The sequence below is a fragment of the Corythoichthys intestinalis genome, chromosome 9 (genome assembly GCF_030265065.1).
Source record: "Corythoichthys intestinalis isolate RoL2023-P3 chromosome 9, ASM3026506v1, whole genome shotgun sequence".
Lineage (NCBI taxonomy): Eukaryota > Metazoa > Chordata > Actinopteri > Syngnathiformes > Syngnathidae > Corythoichthys > Corythoichthys intestinalis.
Window position 1 is genome coordinate 12,850,503 of NC_080403.1, and position 24,725 is coordinate 12,875,227.

Here is a 24,725-nt window from a genome sequence, read left to right on the forward strand (position 1 = left end):
TGCATCTTGGATACAGTGGTGCTGGAGCGGGTTGTGGCTCACGTTTGGGCTTCCCTGAAGCATTGGGCTCATATAACATGCTAACGTGCTGATGTTTCTGATGATAAAAGCAGTCCAACAGAAAATCAATGGGAGACAGGCCAACTAGAAAATTGAGGCAGATTCTTCTCAACCAATTCCACGATGTATTGGAGATGGCTAATAGTGGAAATTCTGCAAGCTTTTTTGAAACTAATATGTTGATCAAGCATCAGCTAACAAGGAATGAGAAATGGCCAAAGTCTAACGTCACCTCTCGTCTTCTATTGATTTGCTCTCGGCTTATCTATGAGAGCATGTGCTGCAGCCCTCCTAGCTAATGAGGGGAGCAGGCGAGATGGAATGACATCAATGTGCACGCCTTTCTGAACGCAACATTGCCTTTATCAATGCGGGACTGAAAACAGACCAGAGAAGTGGAGGATTAGCACCAAAGTCATTTAATGTCAGGCTCGTTAGAAGATGTGCAGAAAGTGAATTAAAGGTCTGGATAAAGGTTGCTTTTGCATGTGTGTCTTACTTTTCATTTGAATTTGGCACTGCAGCCTAGAGCCAAGATGCTGTGGAGCTGGGTTGGGGATTAAGCTTGCAAATTTGGCTTAGAGTTGCTCTTCTCTCATGTGTATGTGTATTTATATTATACACATTTTTCAAGTCTTTCTTCAAAATAATTTAGTCAGTTTTAAGGAACGTACAGTTGAACATCTGAGGTTCATTGCCTTTGTGTATGAAAAAGGATTTCTCACATGGAGTATTGAAAATAATTCATAATGTCACCTTCATAAACTGAATGGTCATTGTTTTAATTAAATGTATTCTTATATTTTTAAATGCCTTAGTATCGCTAAAATAAAAACGCTAAATTCTATCATGAGAGTTTCTTGTTGATGTGAAATTTCACAAGATTTGCTGCAGTCTCACACAATAAACATGCAAGATGTGAATTTAAAATAATGTTGAACTAGTTATCAAATTGAAATAGTACTTTGATGTTAGACAACATCATGTTGAAATCACCAAAACCACATTTTTTTTTTCATTTGCTCGTGACTGACTCTTTTGTGTTTTTTAAACTTCTTTCGCCTCGATGGACTACTCTATGTAGTACGCACCGAAATGAGCTGCCACACACGCGTCATTGTTGTATTCCACCATAGCACCAGTAGCAGCCAATGACAATTGAGCAGGATTTAGGAGAGATCGAATGAAAGAGAGTTAGAGTGCAAGCAATTATTTTGATATTGTTCTCTCTCTGCTGAGCCAATCATTTGTATCACAAAATGCTGAAAAACAATGCAGCGTAAAGGAGAAGTGCAGACAGGATGAAGTTAAATCTGCAGTGGCTATTGAAGAGGTAATCAGGCAATCAGGTTCACTTAAGAAGTTCTGTTCTACATTGTTGCGTGTAAGTATGTTACAGGAGCAGATTTCCCACTGTCTGGGAGATATATAAAAAAGTGGAATGCTCTTAATAACATGTTGAATATATGACCAGCCACCAATTTTAGTATTTGCAACACGGACGCTTCAGAGAGCAACATGTGGTTGGTCCATGCAACAAAGCAGCGGCGGTGCCTCGAGCATCTGAACATATTTTACAATTCTGCAAAGCAGAGAAGGTGATTGAACGAGCGAGTTGCTCTTAATGTTAGTAAAATTGAGGCCTGAGAGTGATCTTGTTTTCAGAGGTGAAGGTTAGGGTTAGGGTTTACGATACGATATTGGAAAAACTATCGTTTTTTTTTTTTGGGGGGGGGGGGGGGGGTTGCGATATTATATTGTGAATATATTGTGATTATAAAACTAGATGTATTTTCACCAGATAATTTGAATAGCTCCGTTTGGGATAGGCCTGAACGATATTGGAAAAAAATTAACATTGCAATATACGGTATATTGCAAAGGCTCTACACTTACTTTTTGCATTGGTTGAACTGGTTCGCCTAACGTTTTTCTTAAGGTGCACCAGCACAAAATTTAAACGCGCACACATTGCATAACCTTTAATGCCATACATTTAATCTCTCTCCATGACATTCATATTCCTCTTTATAATTTTTAAGAAGTGTAGTTAACTTTAGCCTAAGCCAGTACTTCTAAAATAGTGGGGCGCCTTCCCAGAATGTGCTTTTTTTTGGGCCGTTTGCCTTATGGCTTTGATACAGTGGGAGATGAGGAAAGACCACTGTTTACTGTGTCTAACAATTATTATAGTGGCCAGCCAGAAGCCAAATCAATAATGACGCCACTTAAAGACATTAGACCTCAATCTCATTGATAAGCGGCTTGATTGTTTTTCAGCGAAAATATGCCGAATAATCGTCATGCTTTGTCAGTGTTATCAGTAAACCAGTGAGCACTGTTAGCATGCTCAGTGCAAAATAACCCCACACCATTGCATAGGAGGAGATACTGTGAGCAGCGAAAATAAAAGCTGCCCCTTCTGTCCGAAGACACTTTTTTTTTTCTTCTATTCAGTTTTTTTCGGTCAAATTTTTTGGCATTTTGTTCTCATGTGTTAATGTTTCTAATCAATTTGAATTTGTTATTATTTACTGATTTTATTACATTTTATTTTTCAGTATAAAATGGTCAAAAATGTACCTTGAGTGTATTTTTACAGTTTGAATTTGAATTTTTTTTTAAAATTCAGGCAAATTAATGCTCGTTCAGTCTTTTCTGTTACAAACAAAACAATGTTTATAAAGTTTACTTTATTCTAAGTTGATCTGTTAATTTTTTCTTTAATAGAAAAAAAGGACCAATGTAAGGCAAAGGTGTACTTATAATATTAATATTATAGACAAATGATACTATTTACAGTGGCAGCCGAGAGTTGGGGGGGGGGGGGGGGCGATACATTTTAAAGTTCTAGTCCTAGGCAACCCCCATCCTTAGACCCTCCATGTCGGCAAGGAAAAACACCAAAAACCATTTGGGGAAAAATGAGAAACCTTGGGGTTAACCACAGTCAGGAGAGATACATTCCCAGGAGGGACAGGCTATAGATGCACCATATATACTATATACTAAGAGATAAGCGTTCTTGGACCTCTTGGTTTCTGTAATTGAAATAGTTACACATATTTGCAGTGAGGCAATTTTGTTTATTTCAATCCATATCACAAAAACTGTTCAATCACTTATTGGTGATATCAACCCATCTGACTGAATAGCTTACAAATAGCAGTACAAATTTCTGTTGTCTGTTCCCTATTATGTAGCATTGTTGTTTTATGTTGTGCTATAGTCTTATCGGTGAATCATACAAGCTCTGTATTGTGATAGTATTTCTGATGTTTGATAGTGTCAAAAAGCTGTCACTTCATTACCACTGAATTGACAGACAAATCAGAAATCACAGATTTTTATGATAAGCAGATCGCTCGAGCATTTTATCTTTTCTTTTGACCTCTAAAGGAAAAACATAAAACAATTCAAATACAAAGCCATTTATGGTTGGATGACATTTGGTCAAAAGGCCACCACGCTGTGATGCAGTTGTTAATGCAGGATTCTCTTCTGTGAGTGTCAAGGGTCATGGATTTGATACATCCTGCCTTTATTTCCAGAGGTTTTCCTGTTCTGCGAGGAGAGCAATAACCACCGTGTTACTTCTGCATAGAAACACAGTCAAGGAAACAATGTCATGGAGCAGGTGTTCAATAGAGGGTGCGGGTCACTTTTAATGATGATGTACTGCCTTAAGGGCTGGAAGTTAGTCACTGGCATTAAATATACTACCGGCACTAATAATGTATCATGATGAGCTTTTAGCGATCACTAATTTAAAGCTGGCATAATATATTTGACATTGACATTTCAAACTCCTATAAAGACTTACAGATACTCAGCACATAGAAGTGTGTGTAGAATGATTCGAATAATACAAATACACCTTTTTTTTTTACCCATTGTAAACTGTCTTAGGGAATTGGGCAACGTAAGTCCTTAACTGGTTGCCAATTGCAGGGCACCTAAAGATTTTGCAACACATTTACACCTAGAGAATGGATGACTGGAGGCACTGGTGAATATATCATGCATCAATTGGGGAAAGCGGGAGGAAACCAGAGTACTCGGAATAACCCTCGAAAGCATCAGAAGAACATGCAAACTGTACATAGAAAGAGTAGAGCTGAAATTTGGACACCGAACCTCAGAACTGTGAGGCAGTTGTGCTAACCACAAGGCCCGTCATGCAGACCAAACTCTTCCATCATTTGGCCAAAATCTTTGGTGGAGGAATACATGGTTCTCAAGTTGCACACATTTTTAGCTGTTGAACTACAAAGTTGATGCTTTTGTGTCCACGTTTTTGAGACACCTACAAGAAACACCTGCCATAAGATGAATACTGTATAAACAATAACTTAAGTAAAGTAAGCAGAAATTCTTTTTCCCACATGTTCAGCAGTGCATCATCATCATTGAAGTTGACATTTGATTTCATTTACATTTCCTACATGACAAAGAAAGAATCCAGGCAACCAAAGACACAATTACACAGGAAATGACAAATAAAGAATAAATGGCAATTGCATAATATACATTGATGAAATTTGACCTTTCAGCCAGATTGCTGGAATCACGCCAGCCAAACCACCGGAAACGCGCAAGCGCAATTCCAATGACCCGGGCTGGCCCAATGCCAACGACCCGGGCTGGCGCAACTCTAACAACCCAGCCAAAAGGCCAAACTCAGCGCGTTGACCTTAGTTTCACCCCCTTGTACTGGCTCCATTTTAAAAGCTGCAAAAAGGCTTCGAAACACAAGTTAACAATTTATTCCAAGTCGACAACAACCAGACAGCAAGGCAAAAAAGCAAACAGACCCAGACGAAGAGGAAGGCTGGATCCAGGCTCAACTAAAGATTCCCGAGCAAAATGACAACGATTCGTTTAAACATTCAGTCTTTTAAAGGCTCTGGTGAGGCGGGCTGTGGTACGGAAGAAGGGTGTGTTTGGGCGTTGTTAAGTGTTATTATCTGTTGTGGATTGGGTAGGAGAGTTCAGGCGTTACTGTTGTCAGGGAAATGAGAGTTGAGGATTTTGCCAGCCTCAGCGACACGTGAGTGCTGAGTGTCAACTTCTCAGTTGCGGGTTCCTCCGTAGACAGATTTTCCTTGTGGGAGGAGAGGCTGTCCTTTTCTTGTTCTGGGCTGGCCATTGTTTGGTTACCAGAAGAGCTGATGGTGGGATTTGGTGGTCCAGACCAAAACCATATTCTACTTGTTTTCTTAAACTATCATTTAAATGCTATTTATTTTATATTGGGAAGCCTGGTTAATGTCATACAATCAAACAGGATTCAATCAATAATAAGCTAAATGCATCCTATAGGCAAACAGTTTACTTCCCCCCCCTGTTCAAAACAATATAGTTCAGCCAACTATTAATCTCAGCATCTCATTCTTCCCTCCATCCCTTCTCCCTCCCCCCTTTCCCACCAAACAGATAGCAGATGGCTCCATCTCTAAACAGAAACACAGAATACTGCAGGTCTGCCAGATAACCCGCAGCTTAATCAATTTAAAATGTTTGTTGTTTGCACAAATTCAAATGTGAACTTTGAATAAGCTCATCTGCTCATTTAGTATAAACATTCATTCAAGAATTAGCTTTATTTTTGATTGACTTTTCTCTTCCCTAAGAAACTCGATGTACATTTCAAAGGGGTTCTCTAACTATACTGAATAAACGTAAAGCTTTACAATGTCATTTAAACCAACATAAATTGTGCATTAAAAACCCTCCCTCCAGCTTTAGTGGACGTAGAATTAAAAGTGTAACATTTCAGTATCTTCTTCACATTAATTGCGAACATTCATTCACATCAATTATTGCAAACCACACTTTAGGGACTACCAGCGAGCATCCGTCACTTTGTAGAAACAACAGCTAAAGAAGCCCTCGAAGATATGGGAGTCATTCTTCACAGTGGCTCAGAATTTCTTAACACACTTTTCGTGTGGGTGACCTATTTTTCCAATCTCGTGTTGAATGTAACGCTGCAGCTTGTAGTTCAGAGTTCCTCGTTTTCAAGCATATTCCCTTTCAATCACCCACGCCACTGTCACATGTTTTCCCTTTCGCCTTGCCTGCTGTGATTTGCTTTTTGGGAACTAAAACACAAAAGTAGGGAATGGAGCGCTTGTATGAATAGAAGGCATTCCTGGAAGCTGTATCCCCATGCGCTTTCATGCAGAAGTTGCACACACTTTAAAAGCAAAGCTGTGAAGGGAAAGGGAGGCCCCCTGTATTAAAGGGAGGGCTGGGACAGTGGTTAACCACAGGGTTGAAGCAGGCTGCTCCGAGCTGAACATCACAGGCAGAGAGGGGAAGGCTCCCCTGCCCAACATCAATGTTGCACCTCAAATGACAAGCTTCCTCCGAGCCCGCGTTTATCCACACGGAGGGCTTGGCTGACCAAAATGACACCCTCAGCAGCGTGGAAATCTCGCCTGCTGTGTCACTGCTGCCGTGTTGCTCACCAGTCAGCAACTTGTCTTGCTGTCTGAGAAAATCCAAAAGATTTACAGTTGTTTGCAAATGTCTTCAGCCACTGACTTGACATTTTTTTTTTTTTTTTAATAGGTCTGAACACATAATAGGCGAATTAAAGAAAATAGAATATATCTAAAGAAGGCAATTAAAACATTTGGATAAACACACGTAAACTTACTCAGCTTTCCTTGTCTTGCCCACTTAAACATTGTACATTTAAACCACAAAGTCTCCAACCAAACCATGTCATTTTGTCTATTGAAAGTCTGCTATTTTAGTGCTAATATGAAATTAGCTTAAAACTTATATTATTTATAAACCTTCAAGCCTACCAAGAACATCAGCTCGTTCGCAAGTCTGCTCTGTTGGAAATTTAGTATTTCCATAAATAAGATCCATGACATAGCGGAATGTAAACCATGAACTGTAATTAAAAAATAATGCCAAATACAGCTTCAGTGCAATTTTCAACAATCGTGGCACAATTATACCGTATATGCACTTTGTAAGATTCACATACGAACTCAGTGCAATAACTCCACATTGCCCTGTTTCCACTGACCAGATGTTAGATCATGAAGGTTGGGCATTTGACCGTAGTTCCTTTAAAGGGGAAGTTCAGAATTTTTTACATTAGGCTTAATCTTCGAGTTAGCGAGGGTTTAATTAGTCGGTGAAGTTGATGATAAAAAATTCAGTGCAGTTAGTTATTTATGAATTTCAGGGCTCCAGAGTGGCCAAGCTAGCGCGAGTCAATGAGCCCGTCCTAGCATGCCAATAAAAAAAAAAACATATGCGCGTATTAAATTCACAGATGACCCATGCAATCAATAGTTCTGGCTGTGTTTTAAGAGAGAAGTTATTAAAACTTACCATTTGCATGTCAATAACTAGTATGAACAGCAACATTTTGTAATCCAGTAGCTCTGTAAGTAACAAGCTGCAGAGCGGAGTGATATTTTTTCCACCGGTGTGTTTGTCAGCAGCAAATATCTACAGTTTATATTGTCCCTCGTTCTTCATAGGGAATTTGTGGAAACTCATTTGCCCATTTCTTCTGTTTCCACAGCCTTTAATTGAACGTTTCACTATGTTGCCGTTCTTCAGTCAATACTCCAGACTGATGTTGCATTCGAGCAAGGTGGGAAGTCGGAGTTTTCCAACCTCCGACTTGGAAAAATATCATTGGAACACCACTCCAACTAGGAGGCCCTAGTCGCAAAGTCAGATACCTCGACTTCATGAGTTGCTTCAATCAGCCTTCACTCGACAAAATGTCGAAAAGCCGAGCGTCAATAGTAAAACTAAAGAAGGCAGTTTACAGTGTCGTCTATTTACCTTAGCTGTCGTTTTTCCCTCCACTATTTGAAGGCAGATTTGCTGGAGGTCAACATGTCTTTTAATGGCCAAAATAAAAAATGCTTGTAACACTTTGCGTTCGCAACTGGTACCATACGAGTGGGATAAGTCTGACTTCACACCTTCCTAGAATGCAGCCTGAGTACGGGTGGCCGAAGTTCTACCCTCTATTGTGGTCACAATCCGCAATTAAAAAAATAGTCCCACAGAAATAAATGAATTACGGCAGTTTGGTGTGACATTGTTTTGGCCGCATAGGTATTTTGAACAACTATCTGCATTTTGAATTTATTTGACTATGTTGAATCTGTTAATATCGTTTTTTATTCGCATGCTAGGAAGGGACCATTGACTGGCGCTATCTTAGCCACTAGCAATGCATGGAATTTGTTGAAATCAACTCCTCCAACTAATTAAATAGCCGCTAACGCAAAGATTAAGCCTAATGTCAAAAATTCTGAACTTCGGCTTTAATCAATTTGTTGGCAAAAAAATAACAATTCAGTCCCTATCTGAATGTTTTCAGTTCCCGTTGCCATGCCAGTATTGTATTAGGCGGATTAATGCTGTCTTTGGGAGTTCATAATGCATAATGTGGACGTCGGTCAACTTTTAATAACTGTCATAAAGTTGTTGTAACTTTAAATTAATGTTTGTAAATAAATTTAATTGGTAATTTTCATAATTTATCTCTGTCAAATACCCTGTACTTGCTGACTAGACTAGTCCTATGCTAAAGTGGCTTTACCATTGTTCTTCGCGAGTCGCGACCAGTACACGCTTTGTATTGTGTACCGTATTATTCTGACTACTGCTAGTTCCTGGTTTACGAACGAGACGTAACCAGGATTTCCGCGTAAATTGGAAGTAGTCCTTTATATACCTCTAAACACCCTCTAAAAATATATATCCCAAAACATGTATTATATGTCATTGTACTGTCGTTGCCAAGACGTTGGAGCTAGTCCCAGCTAGACAGTGAGCTAAGCTCTGAACTGACGATGTCAGATGTCCAAATTGTTTGCTGACTTTATTCATCTGCTCATGACATCAACACTTGCAGAATAAAACTAATATAAAATACAATTATATGAAATCTAAAATTTGCGTTTGCATGTAGCTGCTGATACAGCAATGACAAACGATTAGCATGGATCCATTAGCGTCCGCACATCATCAAAAAATAAAAATTACATAAACTCGCCCCAAGTATTCGACCACAATTGAAAATGCACAATAAACAGTACAAAAGGGGTTATACAGTATACAGCCGTCGCCTCTGGATGCTTCACAAGCAACAATTGTGCGCGCAGGTTGTCACCTCTGTCACTCGGCTGCTCTGTGTATGCGTGTGTGAGGTGGGCGCGTCTACATGCGCTCTCGTGTGAAAGGACTACCTGCCCTATGCTTCCTGTGCCAAAATGAAAGCATGCATCACAAAAAAAAAGTCAACACATTACAAAAAAAAAAAAAGAAAAAGAAAAAAATGACGTGACTCCTCAGGCATCGTAAAGTCGAAATTGTGTAAATTGGGTCTGTCGTAACCCGGGGACTATCTGTATAAGGCACACTGTATCATAAAATGAACTATCAATGAACAAGCTTGTTTTCAGACATAAGGCACACTTGATTATAAAGTGCAATATTGCATCAATGTACTGCATTTGTCATTTGCTCTTTATCGTTCAGCATTCTAATGATTGTTTTATGTATTTATTTATTATTTTATTAATGGGTATAATTCATGTGTTTTTATTTTTTGCACTTTATTGGAGCAGTATGATGCAGTCATGATCCAAAAAATAGGTTCGAGGTCATTGAGCACAACCAGAATTCCTACATAAAGTGCACTGAATTTTAATGCTCTCCCTCAATTTTGGGGAAATATAAAGGATTTTAACTGGTGTTATAGTAAAAAAAAAAAATTATGGTATATTTCGGTGCATTGCAATTTATAAAGAAATAAAAACAAAGTGCGTGCACATGTATGTTTTAGCTCGTCTGCATGGAGGAATTCATCTAACTTAAGATGTCACAAGAGGGCTTGAAAAGGACATGATAGAAGTACATCACAACAACTGTTAGAAACTGGTTCCCTTAAGATTTTCTTTACACATGAAGGTACTCAAGATGTCAAAATGACGGGGATAAAGAACATGCCTTTCATCTTTCTCTTAGTTCACAGAAAAACGATGGACGTGCTGCGAAATATTAAGTCTCATTCGGTTCTGCAAATGAGGGCTAAACATTTTATGTGATTATAAAATACTGGTATCCAAGGGCTACGCATTAGTAGCTACCCAGTACTTCATCTTGCCTTACAGGCAGTGTTTTTCTTATGCGAAATGGACCTTTCTCGCTTTCTTGGACAGCATCAGTGATTGTGGCTGATGACAGCCCGACAAAGAGAGGTCAGGTTTCTCTAGTGGGTTCCCACTGGCATCAACTGCAGGAGAAATTTTACTCCACCAGCAGTGGAGCACATACGCTTCTCATTACTTCCCTTCTCACACATTACATGTCTATACTTTGTTTTATTTTCAATCATGCATGAGAAGATATTCTATAACCTGTATTACTGCTTAAAATTAGAGGTGTTACTTATAAAATATATTACAGTATATACAAATGATGCAATGGCCACCCTCCTTAAAATGTAATTTCTATTACATGCATTTATTGTCTGTCTTTTAAAGCCGGATGAACTGAATTATTAGTAGTCTGGCCCCCGGCTATCAACTATACGCTCAGTTGCAAAGAGTACCAGGCATCCTTTGGGGAAGGCGATGTCCTTCAATTCATTTTCTATGGAGCTTATCCACATTAGGGTCACAGAGGAGCTGGAGCTAATCTCAGCTGACTTCTGGCAGGAGGTGTGGTGCACCCTGGACTGCTCACAGTCAATCGCAGATAACTCAACCACCCACCTTCACATGGATAATTTAGTGAATTATATGAACCCAACATGAATATTTTTGTACTATAATGTTATCGTGATTATTACCATATACAGTGGTAGCTCTACATACGAATTTAATTCGTTCCAAGACCTGGTTATAAGTCGAAATGGTCGTATGTCGAGCGGGATTTTCACATAAGAATACATTACAATTTGATTAATTCCTTCCACAAACCCCAAAACTTATGCTAAATCCTTCATAAATTCTGCAGGTACAATTACAAATTACACATAGCATAACAAAATGTACTTTTGCATGCAGTTCCTGAACGCACAGTGTGACTGACGAGAAAGTGAGAGAGGTGCGTTAGAGTGGGAAGATTTTACTTTCTCTTTTCATGTTCTGTTTTTGTTGGCGTCGGCTATGGCGGACAGTAGGCGTGTTGTGTTGTGTTGCACACATTCTGAAACGAATTAGTAAAAACTTGACGAAACTGGCAACTTGCTTGTCGATGTTACAATATTAATAATTGTCACCTTAACTTATAAAGATGAGCGAACGGAGGTCGGAGGAGGACAGTCGAGATCGTAGCCATATTCGAGCCAGTTTACTGAGGCGTACACCATGCTCATATTTTTCTATCATTTCAATCTTAATTGCAATGGTAAGCGTCACCTTTTTTCACCACCTGCGCTAACCTTCTTGGGACCCATGTTGATTTCTTTTACAAGAAAAATCTGCTGTGCTGCCGTCTCGCGGGAAAACAGTGGAATTGCGACGCTGTTGAATATGGTCAATATGGTTGAATATGATACAGAAATTACGAGTCAAATTTTACGTCTGAGGATCATATGTCGAGGTACCACTGTATTGTATTTTTTTTTTTTTTTTTATAATCTCCCTTTCAGCAGATATCAGGTCTTTCCTGTTTTAATTTTTTAACTCTTTTTACCCAAAGCAGAGTGGCTCTTGACCCGAAAGGCGAAAGTCGAAAATGTATGGCGACACAATGTGAATTGACTCGTGAAGTGAACATTAACAAATTAAGATTCCACTGATGAATATATCTCATTTGTGGCTTGTCACAACTCTGCTTTGAAAGCAACAATAATATTAAAATAAAAAAAAATATAGAAAAGCTGTGAGGAGATGAAAAATATTGCTTGTGCTGTGTCAAATTTTAGTGTCATCTAGGCTCCAACAAGACCCTGCTTTTTTATCGTAAGTGGGTAAATGGAGATGCAGCCACGAATTTGAGCTTTTTTTTTTTTTTTTAATTTCATCTCTACAGTCATGTGAAAAAATTAGGAAACTCAATTAAATATTCAGTTCTTTATTAAGAAATGTTCACATATCAATGTCTGACCTTGTTTTTATCACTGGAAAAGAAATTGATTTAATTGCAGGTAAACAACAAAAATTAGCATTGTTTTACTCATTAAACCAAATATATCAACAAAAATGCATATTTTAACTGAGGAAAAGTTATGACACCCTACCACATAATAGCTAATGTTACCCCCTTTGGCTGAAATAACTTCAGTGAGATGCTCTTTGTAGCCATCCACCAGTCTTTGACATAGGTCTGAAGCAAGTTTGCCCCACTCCTCAACGCAGAATACTTTCAGCTGTGAGAAGTTTGAGGGGTTTCTTGCATGTACAGCCCGTTTCAAGTCACCCTACAGCATCTCAATGGGATTAAGATCTGGGCTTTGACTCGGCCATTCCAGGACTCTCCATTTCTTTTCAGCCAGTCCTTGGTGGATATACTGATATGTTTTGGGTAATTGTCATGTTGCAATGTTCAGTTTCGCTTCAGCTTTAATTTTTTCATGGGTCATTCATGTAGCAGGGTCCAGTTTTGCTTCAGCTTTAATTTTTTCACAGATGATCTCACATGTTCCTCAAGCACCCTCTAATACACGATTGAATTCATGCTGGATTCTATTATGGTGAGCTGGCTGTAGCAAACCATCCCCAAACCATGACACTTCCACCTCCATGTTTCACAGTTGAGGTTCTTTTCTAGGAAAGCTGTATTGAATTTACGCCAAACATGTCCTCTGTTCTGGTGTCCAAATAACTCAATTTTAGATTCATCTGTCCAAAGAACATTATTCCAGAAGTCCTGGTCTTTGTCTACATTGACACTGGCAAACTTCAGTCTGGCCTTCGTGTTCTTCTTGGAGAGCAAAGGTTTCCTCCTTGCACACCTCTCATGAATGTTACATTTGTGTAGTCTCTTTCTGATTGTTGAGGCATGCACTTTCACATCAACAATAGCAAGAGCTGTTGTTTTGAATGTCTTCCACTAGACTATTTTCCGGACAGTGGAATGGCAGATTTTATATTCTTTTAAGATCTTTTTAAATCCCTTACCAGACTCATAAGCGTCTGCAATCTTCTTTCTGAAGGCCTCAGATAGCTCCTTTGATCTCACCATGCTGTTTTTTTCTCACTTCAACAGTCAGTTACTGTTGAAAGTATTCTGCGTTGAGGAGTGGGGCAAACATTTTTCAGAACAATGTCAAAGACTGGTAGATGGCTACAAAAAGCATCTCACTGAAGTTATTCCAGCCAAAGAGGGTAACACTAGCTATTAGGTGGTAGGGTGTCCTAACTTTTTCCTCGGTTAGAATATGCATTTTTGTTGATATATTTTGTTTAATGAGTAAAACAATGTTAATTTTTTGTTGTTTACCTGCAATTAAATCACTTTCTTTTCCAGAGATTAAGAAAACATCAGACATTGATATGTGAACATTTCTTAATGAAGAACTGAATATTTAATGGGTGCCCTAATTTTTTCACATGACTGTATGTATGACTTACCTAGAAGAAGAGAGTTGGTTTTACATACTCAATTTTGGTATGTTAGCCTTGTTGAACAACTTCCTTAATCTGATAATGAACATGGAGGGGAAACCTCTGAAGAGCTGAACTGGAATTAGGATACTGAACATTAGCTATTGGTTGCAAACTTAATCTTTTTGTTTTTTTATTCCTCTCTTGGACAGAAATCCGTAACCAGTTGGTGGAGCAGTTCAAATGCTTGGAGCAACAATCAGAATCTCGCATCCAGTTGCTGCAGGACTTACAGGAGTTTTTCCGTCGCAAAGCAGAGATTGAACTAGAATACTCCCGCAGTTTAGACAAACTCTCCGAGAGGTTTTCTTCCAAGATCCGCAGCTCACGGGAACATCAGCAGTTCAAGTAAGTCCACCATTGCTTTTCACCTCTGTCCTCCTCCGGATCACTGCACTTACAGTATGACTCTGCCTTGTTTTATTACAGCGCAGAAAACTAAATATTAAATTATGCTCATGTGCTGGAGTGGAATATCGATTATGATAATCAACATCTTTAAAAGTTGGTCTTACTGGGGCGTATAAAGCAGGACAAGGCTCATTAAAGATGCTAGCAGTGGACAACACAAAGTGTGATTTAGTTTACCACTTCACAAAACACTCTGTGCTGTATCAAATCACATTGTCCATCTAAATATATAAAAGATGCTCCACATTAGAAATTGTGAATTGTATCTCCCTCAGTACTTAAGAGGGTCAAATCAAATCACCTTGTCATTTATCCAAGACAACAGCTTACTGCCCGCACAAAGAGCGCAGTGATGATAGCAATATGTAATATGTCCAAATCAGTGTTGTTTTTGGCAGCCCTTTTAAATGTAGTCCTTAGTCTCCGTCTTTTGGACGATGATACTTATTAGTCTTAGATGTATTTTAGTCATCTCAAAATGTGTGTCTTCGTCTAGTTTTAGTTGATGTTTACTAAAAACGTTTACATCTGTAAAATTTTACTCCAAAAATGAAGAAATAAATAAAGGTTTGACTTTTGTGGCGGGGTGGGGGCAACGTTGATGACCCTGAAACACAGTGTCAGCAATAAAATTAACTTACAAGATATATGCTCAGTTAGTAGCTTAGCCCATGCTCGTAAATACAGGCATCCCGGCTATGTGTGGGTTTGCTTGTCTGAGCACGTGTGTTTTTCTGTGGAGAAGTAGACGCTGATTTTTGCGTTCCATGGAGATATACAATTTAATGCCAAGTTTTTCCAGTCACTCACACCCTTGCGAAACGAATCCTCACTGTGGGGAGTCTGAAAATGGTGGCAGGCAAAACAGGAGACTGCATCCTTTTTGACTGAATATTCCAGCCAGGAATATTTATAATCATACATTGAAAATGAGCGTTTTTTTGTTTGTTTTGTTTCGTTTGTTTTTCATCGTTTTTGAGGGGAATTCTAAATAAGGCTGCTTAGGACAGCTATGCTTTTGGTCTAGGATATTGTCCATTGAATATGGTACGCCTGGTTGTGGCTCTGTTGTACAATTATCGTCTTTAGTGGGACAAACAAACTCTGCTCACCATTTTGGCGGTGCTCTCCAGCGTTTCATGGTCCACATCTTCAATCCTTGGTTCTCGCTCAGGAGTTGTTGTCGCTTATGAAAGCTTAGGTTTGAAAAAACAAATACATACCGTATATCCATTTTGTTTCTTTTATCCTGAGGTGGTTTTGACTAAGCGAAGCAAATGACTCCCTCTAAGGTGCTAGTCACATGAACTGTTCAAAAAATTTTGACCCATTATAAAAATATTTTTTTGTACATTTCGCTCATTTTTGTTGTTTGTTTTACTAGAACTTTTATAGATATAATTTTACCGGTAAAGTCATGCAATGATATCACCCACTCCCGCTCCCTTAATCTCGCGTATGGTCACAGCCTGTCAAATGAGTAACACAACCAGACACTGCTATGATGCAGGCTAACTACACATAAAATGTCACACATTGTTAACATGTGATGGAAACTATTGTGCATTTTAGTCTCGTTCCCATATCGTCGTACGAAAACTGGCATTTGTCTCATTATATTTTAGTCTCCTAAAAACGTTTTTAGCTCATTATCGTCTCGTCATTGTCATGAAAAAAAATGTCCATTGACGAAACATCTTTGTTAATGTCATCGTTGACGAAAACAACACTGGTCCTAATTAGTACAAATTCTGAGGAATTCACACTTCTGAATTTGTGTAGCTATTAAATATATTTGTATCATAGTTGTCCATCTGCCAACCACAGTTATTAGTATATTTTTTATTGTTCAATGCTTCCTCCTCATAATGTAAATCAAAACCAAGCTCTTAAAATGTAATGTTTTGATCGGATATTTTGCTAGAGGTCAGAAATTATCTAAATTTTGGTGTATTGTACTGAGCACACGCAATTGGAGGATGCCGCTTGAGATGCATTGAGGTGATCCGAAACAATACCTATCTCGGTAACTAAGTGGTTGAGCCTTTTCCTGCTCCATGTACTTATTGCTTTTATTCTGTTTTGTTTTCTATCACTTCAACATTTGTTGCTGCGTTATGAAGATGGCTGAAAATGTTATTTTTTAATACATTTGTGCTCTAGTCAGTTCCATTTTATAAATAAACAATGATGTAGCGTCGAGCGTCCAAACTCGCTGGCAAACCAACCCACTTAGTATACCTTCAGAGAGAATGTTCTGATGTCATATTATCATGGCCAAGTTTGCATACTCTGTGGGGATTGCTATGATATGCTGTAGGGATGTCCCGATCCAGGTTTTTGCACTTCCGATCCGATACCGATATTGTTTTGCACTTCTGATCCGATACCGATACTGGCCGATACCGATACTGACCTATCTGAGCATGTGTTAAAGTTTAAAGTTATTTAGCCTCCTTACTTAGTTGTCAGACTCATGTTGAAAAAGGTTTTAGTACTCTTGATAACAACTAGCCAGCTGAATTAGGTGAGTTTGAATAACACACAACGGTTGGTAACAAGAAACTGACCTGTTTATTCAGTGACAAACACAAAACATTATAAATAACAAACAGAAATGGCATAGTCAGTCAGTAGAACGTGCAAATAATATTGTAAACTGTCTTAAAAAAGCAAAACACACCAACAACCTCAGTGGAAAATCCCACAAATCCCCCAAGCTATTAGATGCTTTTAATGTTTCGTGCATTAGTTACAAAAATTGTATAAAAAGCCCCTCAGGTTTAAATAAACGACTATTTCAGTATCAAGTTAACATTTTAAAACGGTAAATAAAATACTCAAGTCCCCATTCTGTATCAGCAGCTTTAAACTACATTCAATTCATTTAATTTTGCAAAACAACTGTTAAAGTTGTTATTCCATAATTTCCCTTCTGTCTACTTTCGACATGTGAAAGTTTTAAAACTGTTTTGAAGATAGTCAAGTCAAGATTTTGCTGATTTAGGAGTATTTTAGATAAAAAGTTAATTAGGTTTGCTTGGAAGATTCACAACAGCCTACTAGGGAAGTCTTCTGCTTTAAGATGGCGGCTGTTTACTAACGCATCTGGTTTTCAATACTTGAATGTTGCTAACGCAGTCGAGTCTGTCGTTTAGCATCTAGTTCTATATAAATATGATATCTATTATCTCCAGTAAAACGACGTTGACGTAGTTTGTAGCGGCTATCAGCAGCAGTCAGGTATTCTTGTGTTTTTTATCCAGCGTAATGAGTTGAGCTAAAGCCGTGAGTTGAGCATTGGCATTACCCGGGTCTATGACAAGCATTCTGTTTACTTTCGGGACGCAATGCGGTCAGTTTCTCATTGCGTCCCGAAGACCGCGCTGTGTATTAGTTCCGCTTTACTTGACATATTTCAATAATCGGAATTTGGATGTTTGTGAATCGTTCTCCAATCTTCCACGGCCGAAACACTCAAGGACGTAATGACGGCTGGGCATGTTGTACCGTGGTTCTAAGTGTTGGATGGTGCGTCTTTACTCATGTGAGATAATGGCTCGTCATCCAGAATGAATTCTTCGGCAATGACTCTTGTTATTCACTGGGCTTTGGGACTGTCGAGTGCCAGTTTGTCACGCATAGCAAAAGTTTCTGCCAGTGTTAGTTGCGTAGGACCTTTCTTTTTGTCTTCGGTTTTCTTAACATACTCCTCATATTGTTTGTGTCGGTATTTCGCTAAATGCTTGATTAGGTTGGTTGTATTAAAACTTCTTACAGCTTTACCACTACGCTTGACTTTATTGTGACTTTATTGTATTATATGTTACACTCTGCCTCTTCGTCTTTGTCGTCCTTTAAGGTGAAATGATCCCACACAGCTGACATTTTTACCGATAGTCTCTCGGTAAATTGGGAGACGGTAATGTAAATGTAGTGTGTTGAAGGTGTGGCTTAAAATGCGGACGGGATTTTAGGGAAACCGAAGCAAAAACTGGAATGGATTATGTAAATCGGTGCGCTGGAAAACCCGGACCGGACTTGAAAAAAAAAAACTGGATCGGAAGTCTGGATCGGAATTTTTCCATGTTCCGATCCGATACCGATGCGCATTTTTTGCCCATATCGGCGTGCGCTCCGATCCAAATATCGGATCGGGACATCTCTAATATGCTGTATTAACCTCATTTCACGTATGTATTTTATTACCATTCAAACTCAGCAACAGGATTTCAAGGTGTGCTTGCTACATTAATGAATATTACCCTTTGTAATTTAAAATGTGATTGCTTGTACAGTTCGTCACTGCTATGAACAACAGGGTCTTTTCAAATGAATCTTTGTGGTGTTGGGGTGATCGTAATGAAAAACGATATGGAAGTGCTTTGAACAACAAGGTCTCTGCGAATGAATATGAGGAAAGTTTCTTCACTGAGAGCCCTAGCAACACATTGTCACCCGACTCACGCAGGCCATGAAATTAAGCTCTGCCACTCCCAGAATCAAGCACCTCAAGGCATGTTGATGTTCTTCCTTCTGAAAACTGGAGCAATAAGCCAGTTGAAATTTGTCAGGAGATTGAACCGGTGCCAACCTGTCATTTCACTCTAGCTCTTATCATAGTGGTGGGAAATAAGGCAACAGAGCAACCTGAACATTGACATACTATATGGCATATATTAGACCTTTTAAAAACGAACACCTCCATCAATGTCGGCGTGATTTTGCTAAGATAAGATCATTATTATTTTTGGTCTGTGTTGCATCAGTCAGGCTTTAAGTTATAAGAAGGATGCACCTCAATGATTCCATATGAACTCACAATGTGTTTGTTATTGCTCCCTGATGGGCAGTAACAGAAATCATGATAAAAATAAATCATTTAAAACTCAACTTAGTTTTAAAAGCAACTGCGGCTGGAACAGTGATGTAAAAAGATGCATACCAGTAAGATATAGAACGATTTACATAAACCTAAAACAGTTCAAACAAAATAAATTCCAAACAAATGACTAAAACATAAGTTGAAAGGCAAAGAATAAGCCTTTTTTTCTGATTTTGTGTTCAATCCCCATCTAAGCTTCAACATAGCTACGAGAAGGTGAGCCCATTGTTAGAGATTGTAAAACTAAACAAACATGAAATGAATGAATGAGCAGCTCCTGAAAGGAGCCAGCATCAAAGGGATGTGCTTCTTCTTTTGTGTTCCAGTTAAGAGTCAAGCAGCAGCATTTATAGTCTAGGTGAGTCAGTGGCTTGACAAACCAAACTTTTTGTAAAAAATATTTCACCTTAATAAGTCCAGGTAAGAGAATGGAGAATTTATTGTATTTTGCAATGCCAATCAGGCTGCAGACAGCCACTTTGATGTCGCTTTGGAAAAAAAATGGAATTCAACACCAGGTCACCATAAATCTAAAAGAGAAATTATGTTAGATTCTGCTTGAATATAATATTTTGGCATACTTGGCACTCCATATTCATAGAATTGGTGCACAATGTGAGTGTTTGTTTAGCAGGGAAAGGTTATGACTGGATAATTGAATCCAGCTGTTCCAGCAGGTTAGATTCTGGAATCTTAAGAATCTCGTCTGAGTTGACAGTACACTTTTGGTGCTACCTAACTGGCTTAACATTTGACCTATACAATGTGTATATATATATATATATATATATTTTTTTAAATCATTATAAATGCATTTACACAGCGAAATAACGCTGGAAAAGTACATACATACATACATACATCATTTTAGTATAAATATATTAATATATATTTTTTGAAAAAAGTCTGCCCGTGGCGACTAGTCTAAAATTGTGCATATACGGCCAACAACAGAACACGGAAAAGTGAAAGTAAAAACTCGAATACACTCTCCCTCACCCTGTCGTCAGCCACGCGGTGCGTTCAGGTACACCAAACAAAATACATCCACCACACCACCAACCCCGATTCGTTACATTATTACAGGTATTATTATAATTATTACTATTATTATATTATTATTCTGATTTCTATTTATAATTTATTTGTTTTGCTCTTTGTAATTGCCATTTGCAAAAGTAACAGCAGTATTTATCATGGATTTAGTGTAGGTTTTTGGGCTGTGGAACGAATTATTGGAATTATAATGTTTTCTTATGGGAAAATCCTGCTTGACATACGAACATTTCGACTTACAAACAAGGTCCTGGAACAAATTAACCTGTAGGGGTACCTAGGCCTGTCGCGATACCAAATTTTAGTGTGTGATAATTTACCTCATAAATTATTGCAAAATGCGATATTATTGCGCCCACCCCCCAATTTTTTAAAACCAATTTACAATAATACAGTGAGAATTCAATATATATTAGTAGACCAAGTACATCCATTTAAACGCAATAAGAAATCACAACTAAAAACAATAGACCATGCCTCTTAAGTAAAAGACAACAATATTAATACCGCACAGAAATACAGAATAAATAAAATGTGTTTTTCAAGAAAAAAAATTGCAGTTAATAACTTAAGCATTTAGGCAAATGAAAACTTTTCCCCTCATAGCTTCTCCAATGGTGTTCCATAGGGATGCAACGATACAGTTAAGTCACTGTTTGGTACGATTTTCGATATGGGGGACACGATTTTCGATCTGATTCAATACATTTAATGCTCTGGTAAAAAAAAGAAGCTATTTTTGTTTTTCTTTTTTGCATACGAGCAAAAATTAAATTGCCATCATATAAACATGAATATAAAAGTGCTGAGAACAATCTTTACTGTTTTAGATTACTGGTTTCTGGTGTCTCACATCACTCTATAAAGATGCGTCTAAATCCCACTTTACTCACGAGAGATAATGGCTCGTCATCCACAATGATTCCTTCGGCAATGACTCTTCCCTGGGCTTTGGGACTGTCAAGTGCCAGTTTGTCACGCATAGCAAAAGTTTCTGCCAGTGTTCGTTGCGTATGACCTTTGTTTCTGTCTACGGTATTCTCCTTTTACTCCTCATATACTCCTCATACTCCTTGTATTGTTTGTGGTGGTATTTCCATAAATGCTTGATTAGTTTGGTTGTATTAACACTTCTTACAGCTTTACCACCACGCTTGACTTTATTGTGGCATATGTTGCACTCTGCCTCTTCGTCTTTGTCGTCCTTTAAAGTGAAATAATCCCACACAGCTGACATTTTTACCGAGAGTCTCTCAGTCATTTGGGAGACGGTAAATGTAGTGTGTTGAAGGTGTGCGTAAAATGCGGACCGGAATTTAGGGAAACCGAAGCAAAAACTGGAATGGATTATGTAAGTCAGTGCACTGGAAAACCCGGACCGGACTTTCAAAAAAACTGGATCGGAAGTCTGGATCGGAATGTTTCCGTGTCGGCCGATCCGATACCGATACGCATTTTTTTGCCCATATCGGCGTCCGATCCGATCCAGATATCGGAAGGTTGGATTTTTGGCACTCGCCAGGTACAATTTGGATTCCTATATTTTGTGTGCGACAAAAAATAGATTAAGTGGACTAAGAATTGTTGCAAAGGCAAGGTTAATAATACATTAGATTATATCATAGCCACCCCAAATAGTGGTTCTGAGCAGCACGGGGAAGAAATCTGATAGAATGCTAATTAATTGCTTTGATCTCCCAAGGATGCCATGTGCTGATCACTGCCACATTTGCGGCCTTTGTGGCCATTATCATGCCTTTTATCTATTTCAATATAAGTGGGGTTTAAGATCGTTGTCCCTGACAAGCCCATCAAAGTAATGGAGCACTGTTAAATGTTTTATTTAGATTCTAAAAATGAAGAAATAGTGTTTTTGCCAGATTTTCTCATGGGTACTGGCCCCATAGTGCATTCAACACATTACAGGGCATTGCACTGTGTCCACAGTTGCAGCTGGGAGTTAAAGGGTGAAACAATTAGGACTGAGGACAAAAAGCCACTGAAAAAGAAATAACTTGGTGTGTGCACTCCTGGGCCAGGCAGAGGCAATCACAAAACCTTTTAATAAGATGTGACACACCCTTTATGTGTCTTTCCTCTCATTGTAGTCTAATTAGTTTGATGGTGAACCCCCTAAACACCAAATGGGCTTGAGGAAGAAAAACACTTTTTCCTTTTTCTTGCAGATTAGAGAGTGTCTGTGGAAATGGTTTGAGAGGGTGTTTTACGTGGTTTGAGGTCAGGGCTCTCCCACATTCTCTCTCTGGTCTAAAACATTTTGCCTGGGGCTCACTTGAGACCACTTCACTTCTCATAAGACCCCAAGTACTTAGTGTTTTTGGCGCTCGAAATTGAGAAGGAGATGCTCAAAAAAGAAAAGGACAACATGAAGAAAGAATTGGAAAAACAAAAAACTTTTGTGTTTATATTAAATCTCTGAATATTTCTTTTCTAGCTAATCAATTTTACTAACATTAAATGTTTCAATCTCTCTTTATAATGTGTTTTCTTAGGGCTGTCAAAATTATTGCGTTAACAGGCGTTAATAATTTTTTTAAATTAATCACGTTAAAATATTTGAAGCATGTAACGCACATGCCCCGCTCAAACAGATTAAAATGAGAGCAAAGTGTCATTTCCACTTGTTACTTGTGTTTTTTGGTGTTTTGCCGTCCTCTGCTGGCGCTTGGGTGCGACTGATTTTATGGGTTTCAGCACCATAATTATTCAATCAACAATGGTGAGCTACTCGTTTATTTTTTGATTGAAAATTTTACAAACTTTATTAAAACGAAAACATTAAGAGGGGTTTTAATATAAAATTTCTATAACTTGTACTAACATTTATCTTTTAAGAACTACAAGTCTTTCTATCCATGGATCGCTTTAACACAGTGCTTCTCAATTATTTTCTGTTACGCCCCCCCAAGGAAGACGTAAATGTTTCGCGCCCCCCCCAACTCTCTGCCGCCACTGTAAATAGTATCATTCGTCTATATTACTATTATAAGTACACCTCAGCCTAACATTGTGTCCTTTTTTTTCTATTAAAGAAAAAAAGTAACATAGATCAACTTATAATAAAGTATAACTTTTTTAACATTGTGTTGCTTGTAACAGAAAAGACAACGCGCATCAATTTGCCTGAAGTTAAAAAAAAAAAAAAAAAAAAAAGTCACATCCAAACTGTAAAAATACACTCAAGGTACATTTTTGACCATTTGATACTGAAAAATAAAATGTAATAAAATCAGTAAATAATAACAAATTCAAATTGATTAGAAACATTTACTCTTCAGGACAACATGCCAAAAAATTTGACCGAAAAAAAAACAAAACTGAATAGAAGGGGGGGGGGGAGTCTTTGGACAGAAGGAAAGTTTTTATTTTCGCTGATTCACCACATTGCTCACTGGTTTACTGATATAACACTGACAAAGCGGGACGATTGTGAAAATTGGCAGTATTCGGCACATTTTCGCTGAAAAATAGTCAAGCGGCTTATCAATGAGATTGAGGTCTAATGTCTTTAAGTGGCGTCTTAACTGATTTGGCTTCTCCGCTATAATCATTTTTAGACTCAGTAAACAGTGGTCTTTCCTCATTTTCCACTATATTAAAAGTCAAAGGCAAACGGCCCGAAAAAAGCGCATTCTCGGCGGCCGAGGGAGAACCGTAGGTGAGGGCGGTGGTCGTGACGATCCCAAGCCGAAAACGGCACTTCTCGGCCGGACACGTGAGAACCGAAGAAGACAGTGGGTCGCTGCGTGAGTCCAGCTCTGCATGAGTCTCTTCCGTGTGCTCTTGCTTACTTCAAAAATACTGCACGCACTTTGAAAATGAGAGCGCCACTGCCACCCACGGAGTGGATGTGCAAGTACACTTTATTCTAGTACGGCAAAAAAAAAAAAAAAAAAAAAAAAGCATGTTCCCCGAGGTCACTCGCGCCCCCCCTGGCATCGCTCTGCGCCCCCCTGGGGGGGCGCGCCCCACCATTTGAGAAGTACTGCTTTAACAGAATGTTAATAATGTTAATGCCATCTTGTTGATTTATTGTTATAATAAAAAAATACAGTACTTATGTACAGTATGTTGAATGTATATATCCGTCTTGTGTCTTATTTTCCATTCCAACAATAATTTACAGAAAAATATGGCATATTTTATCGATAGTTTGAATTGCGATTAATTACGATTAATTTTTAAGCTGTGATTAACTCGATTAAAAATTTTAATCGTTTGACAGCCCTAGTTTTTTTGTTAAAAGATCATCATCTAAACATTTTGTTTAATACACTTTCAGCTGAATAAATAATTAGAAGTACTTTGATATTCATTTGACAGTTACAAAGACAAGTCTTCGAATGGGTTTTTGTTGTTTCCACTCAATTTATTTGAACTACATTTGTTTCCTCCATTTACTGCATATTTTATGGATAAGAAATAAAACAACATACTTAATATCGGTACAAAGATTTTGATGTAAAATTTGAAGCTTAAGCAGGCAAATCCTGCTCTAGAACAAGTAAAGGATGCAGGGTCAATAGTCATTTAACATTTGATTAAATGAGGCAATACACAATTCTTACAAAAGATTTTTGAAACAGTAATGTTGTTTGCCTATGCTAAATCTCCAAGAATGAGCAGGATTACAAGCAGGATACAAGAAAAGTCCGTACCAACAGAAGGCATGTGCCAGCTCC

The 24,725-nt window shown here is 38.3% G+C and overlaps 1 protein-coding gene across 3 annotated transcripts in view; it reads left to right on the forward strand.

Moving 5' to 3' along the window:
• The window catches only part of srgap3 (SLIT-ROBO Rho GTPase activating protein 3), a 140,314-nt gene that overhangs the window by 13,399 nt on the left and 102,190 nt on the right, over positions 1-24,725 (forward strand). For all 3 annotated transcript variants that reach the window (XM_057846139.1, XM_057846137.1, XM_057846140.1), the window contains one exon: positions 13,823-14,018. In XM_057846139.1, the coding sequence (XP_057702122.1) occupies positions 13,823-14,018 (196 nt within the window). The remainder of the gene's footprint in view (positions 1-13,822; positions 14,019-24,725) is intronic.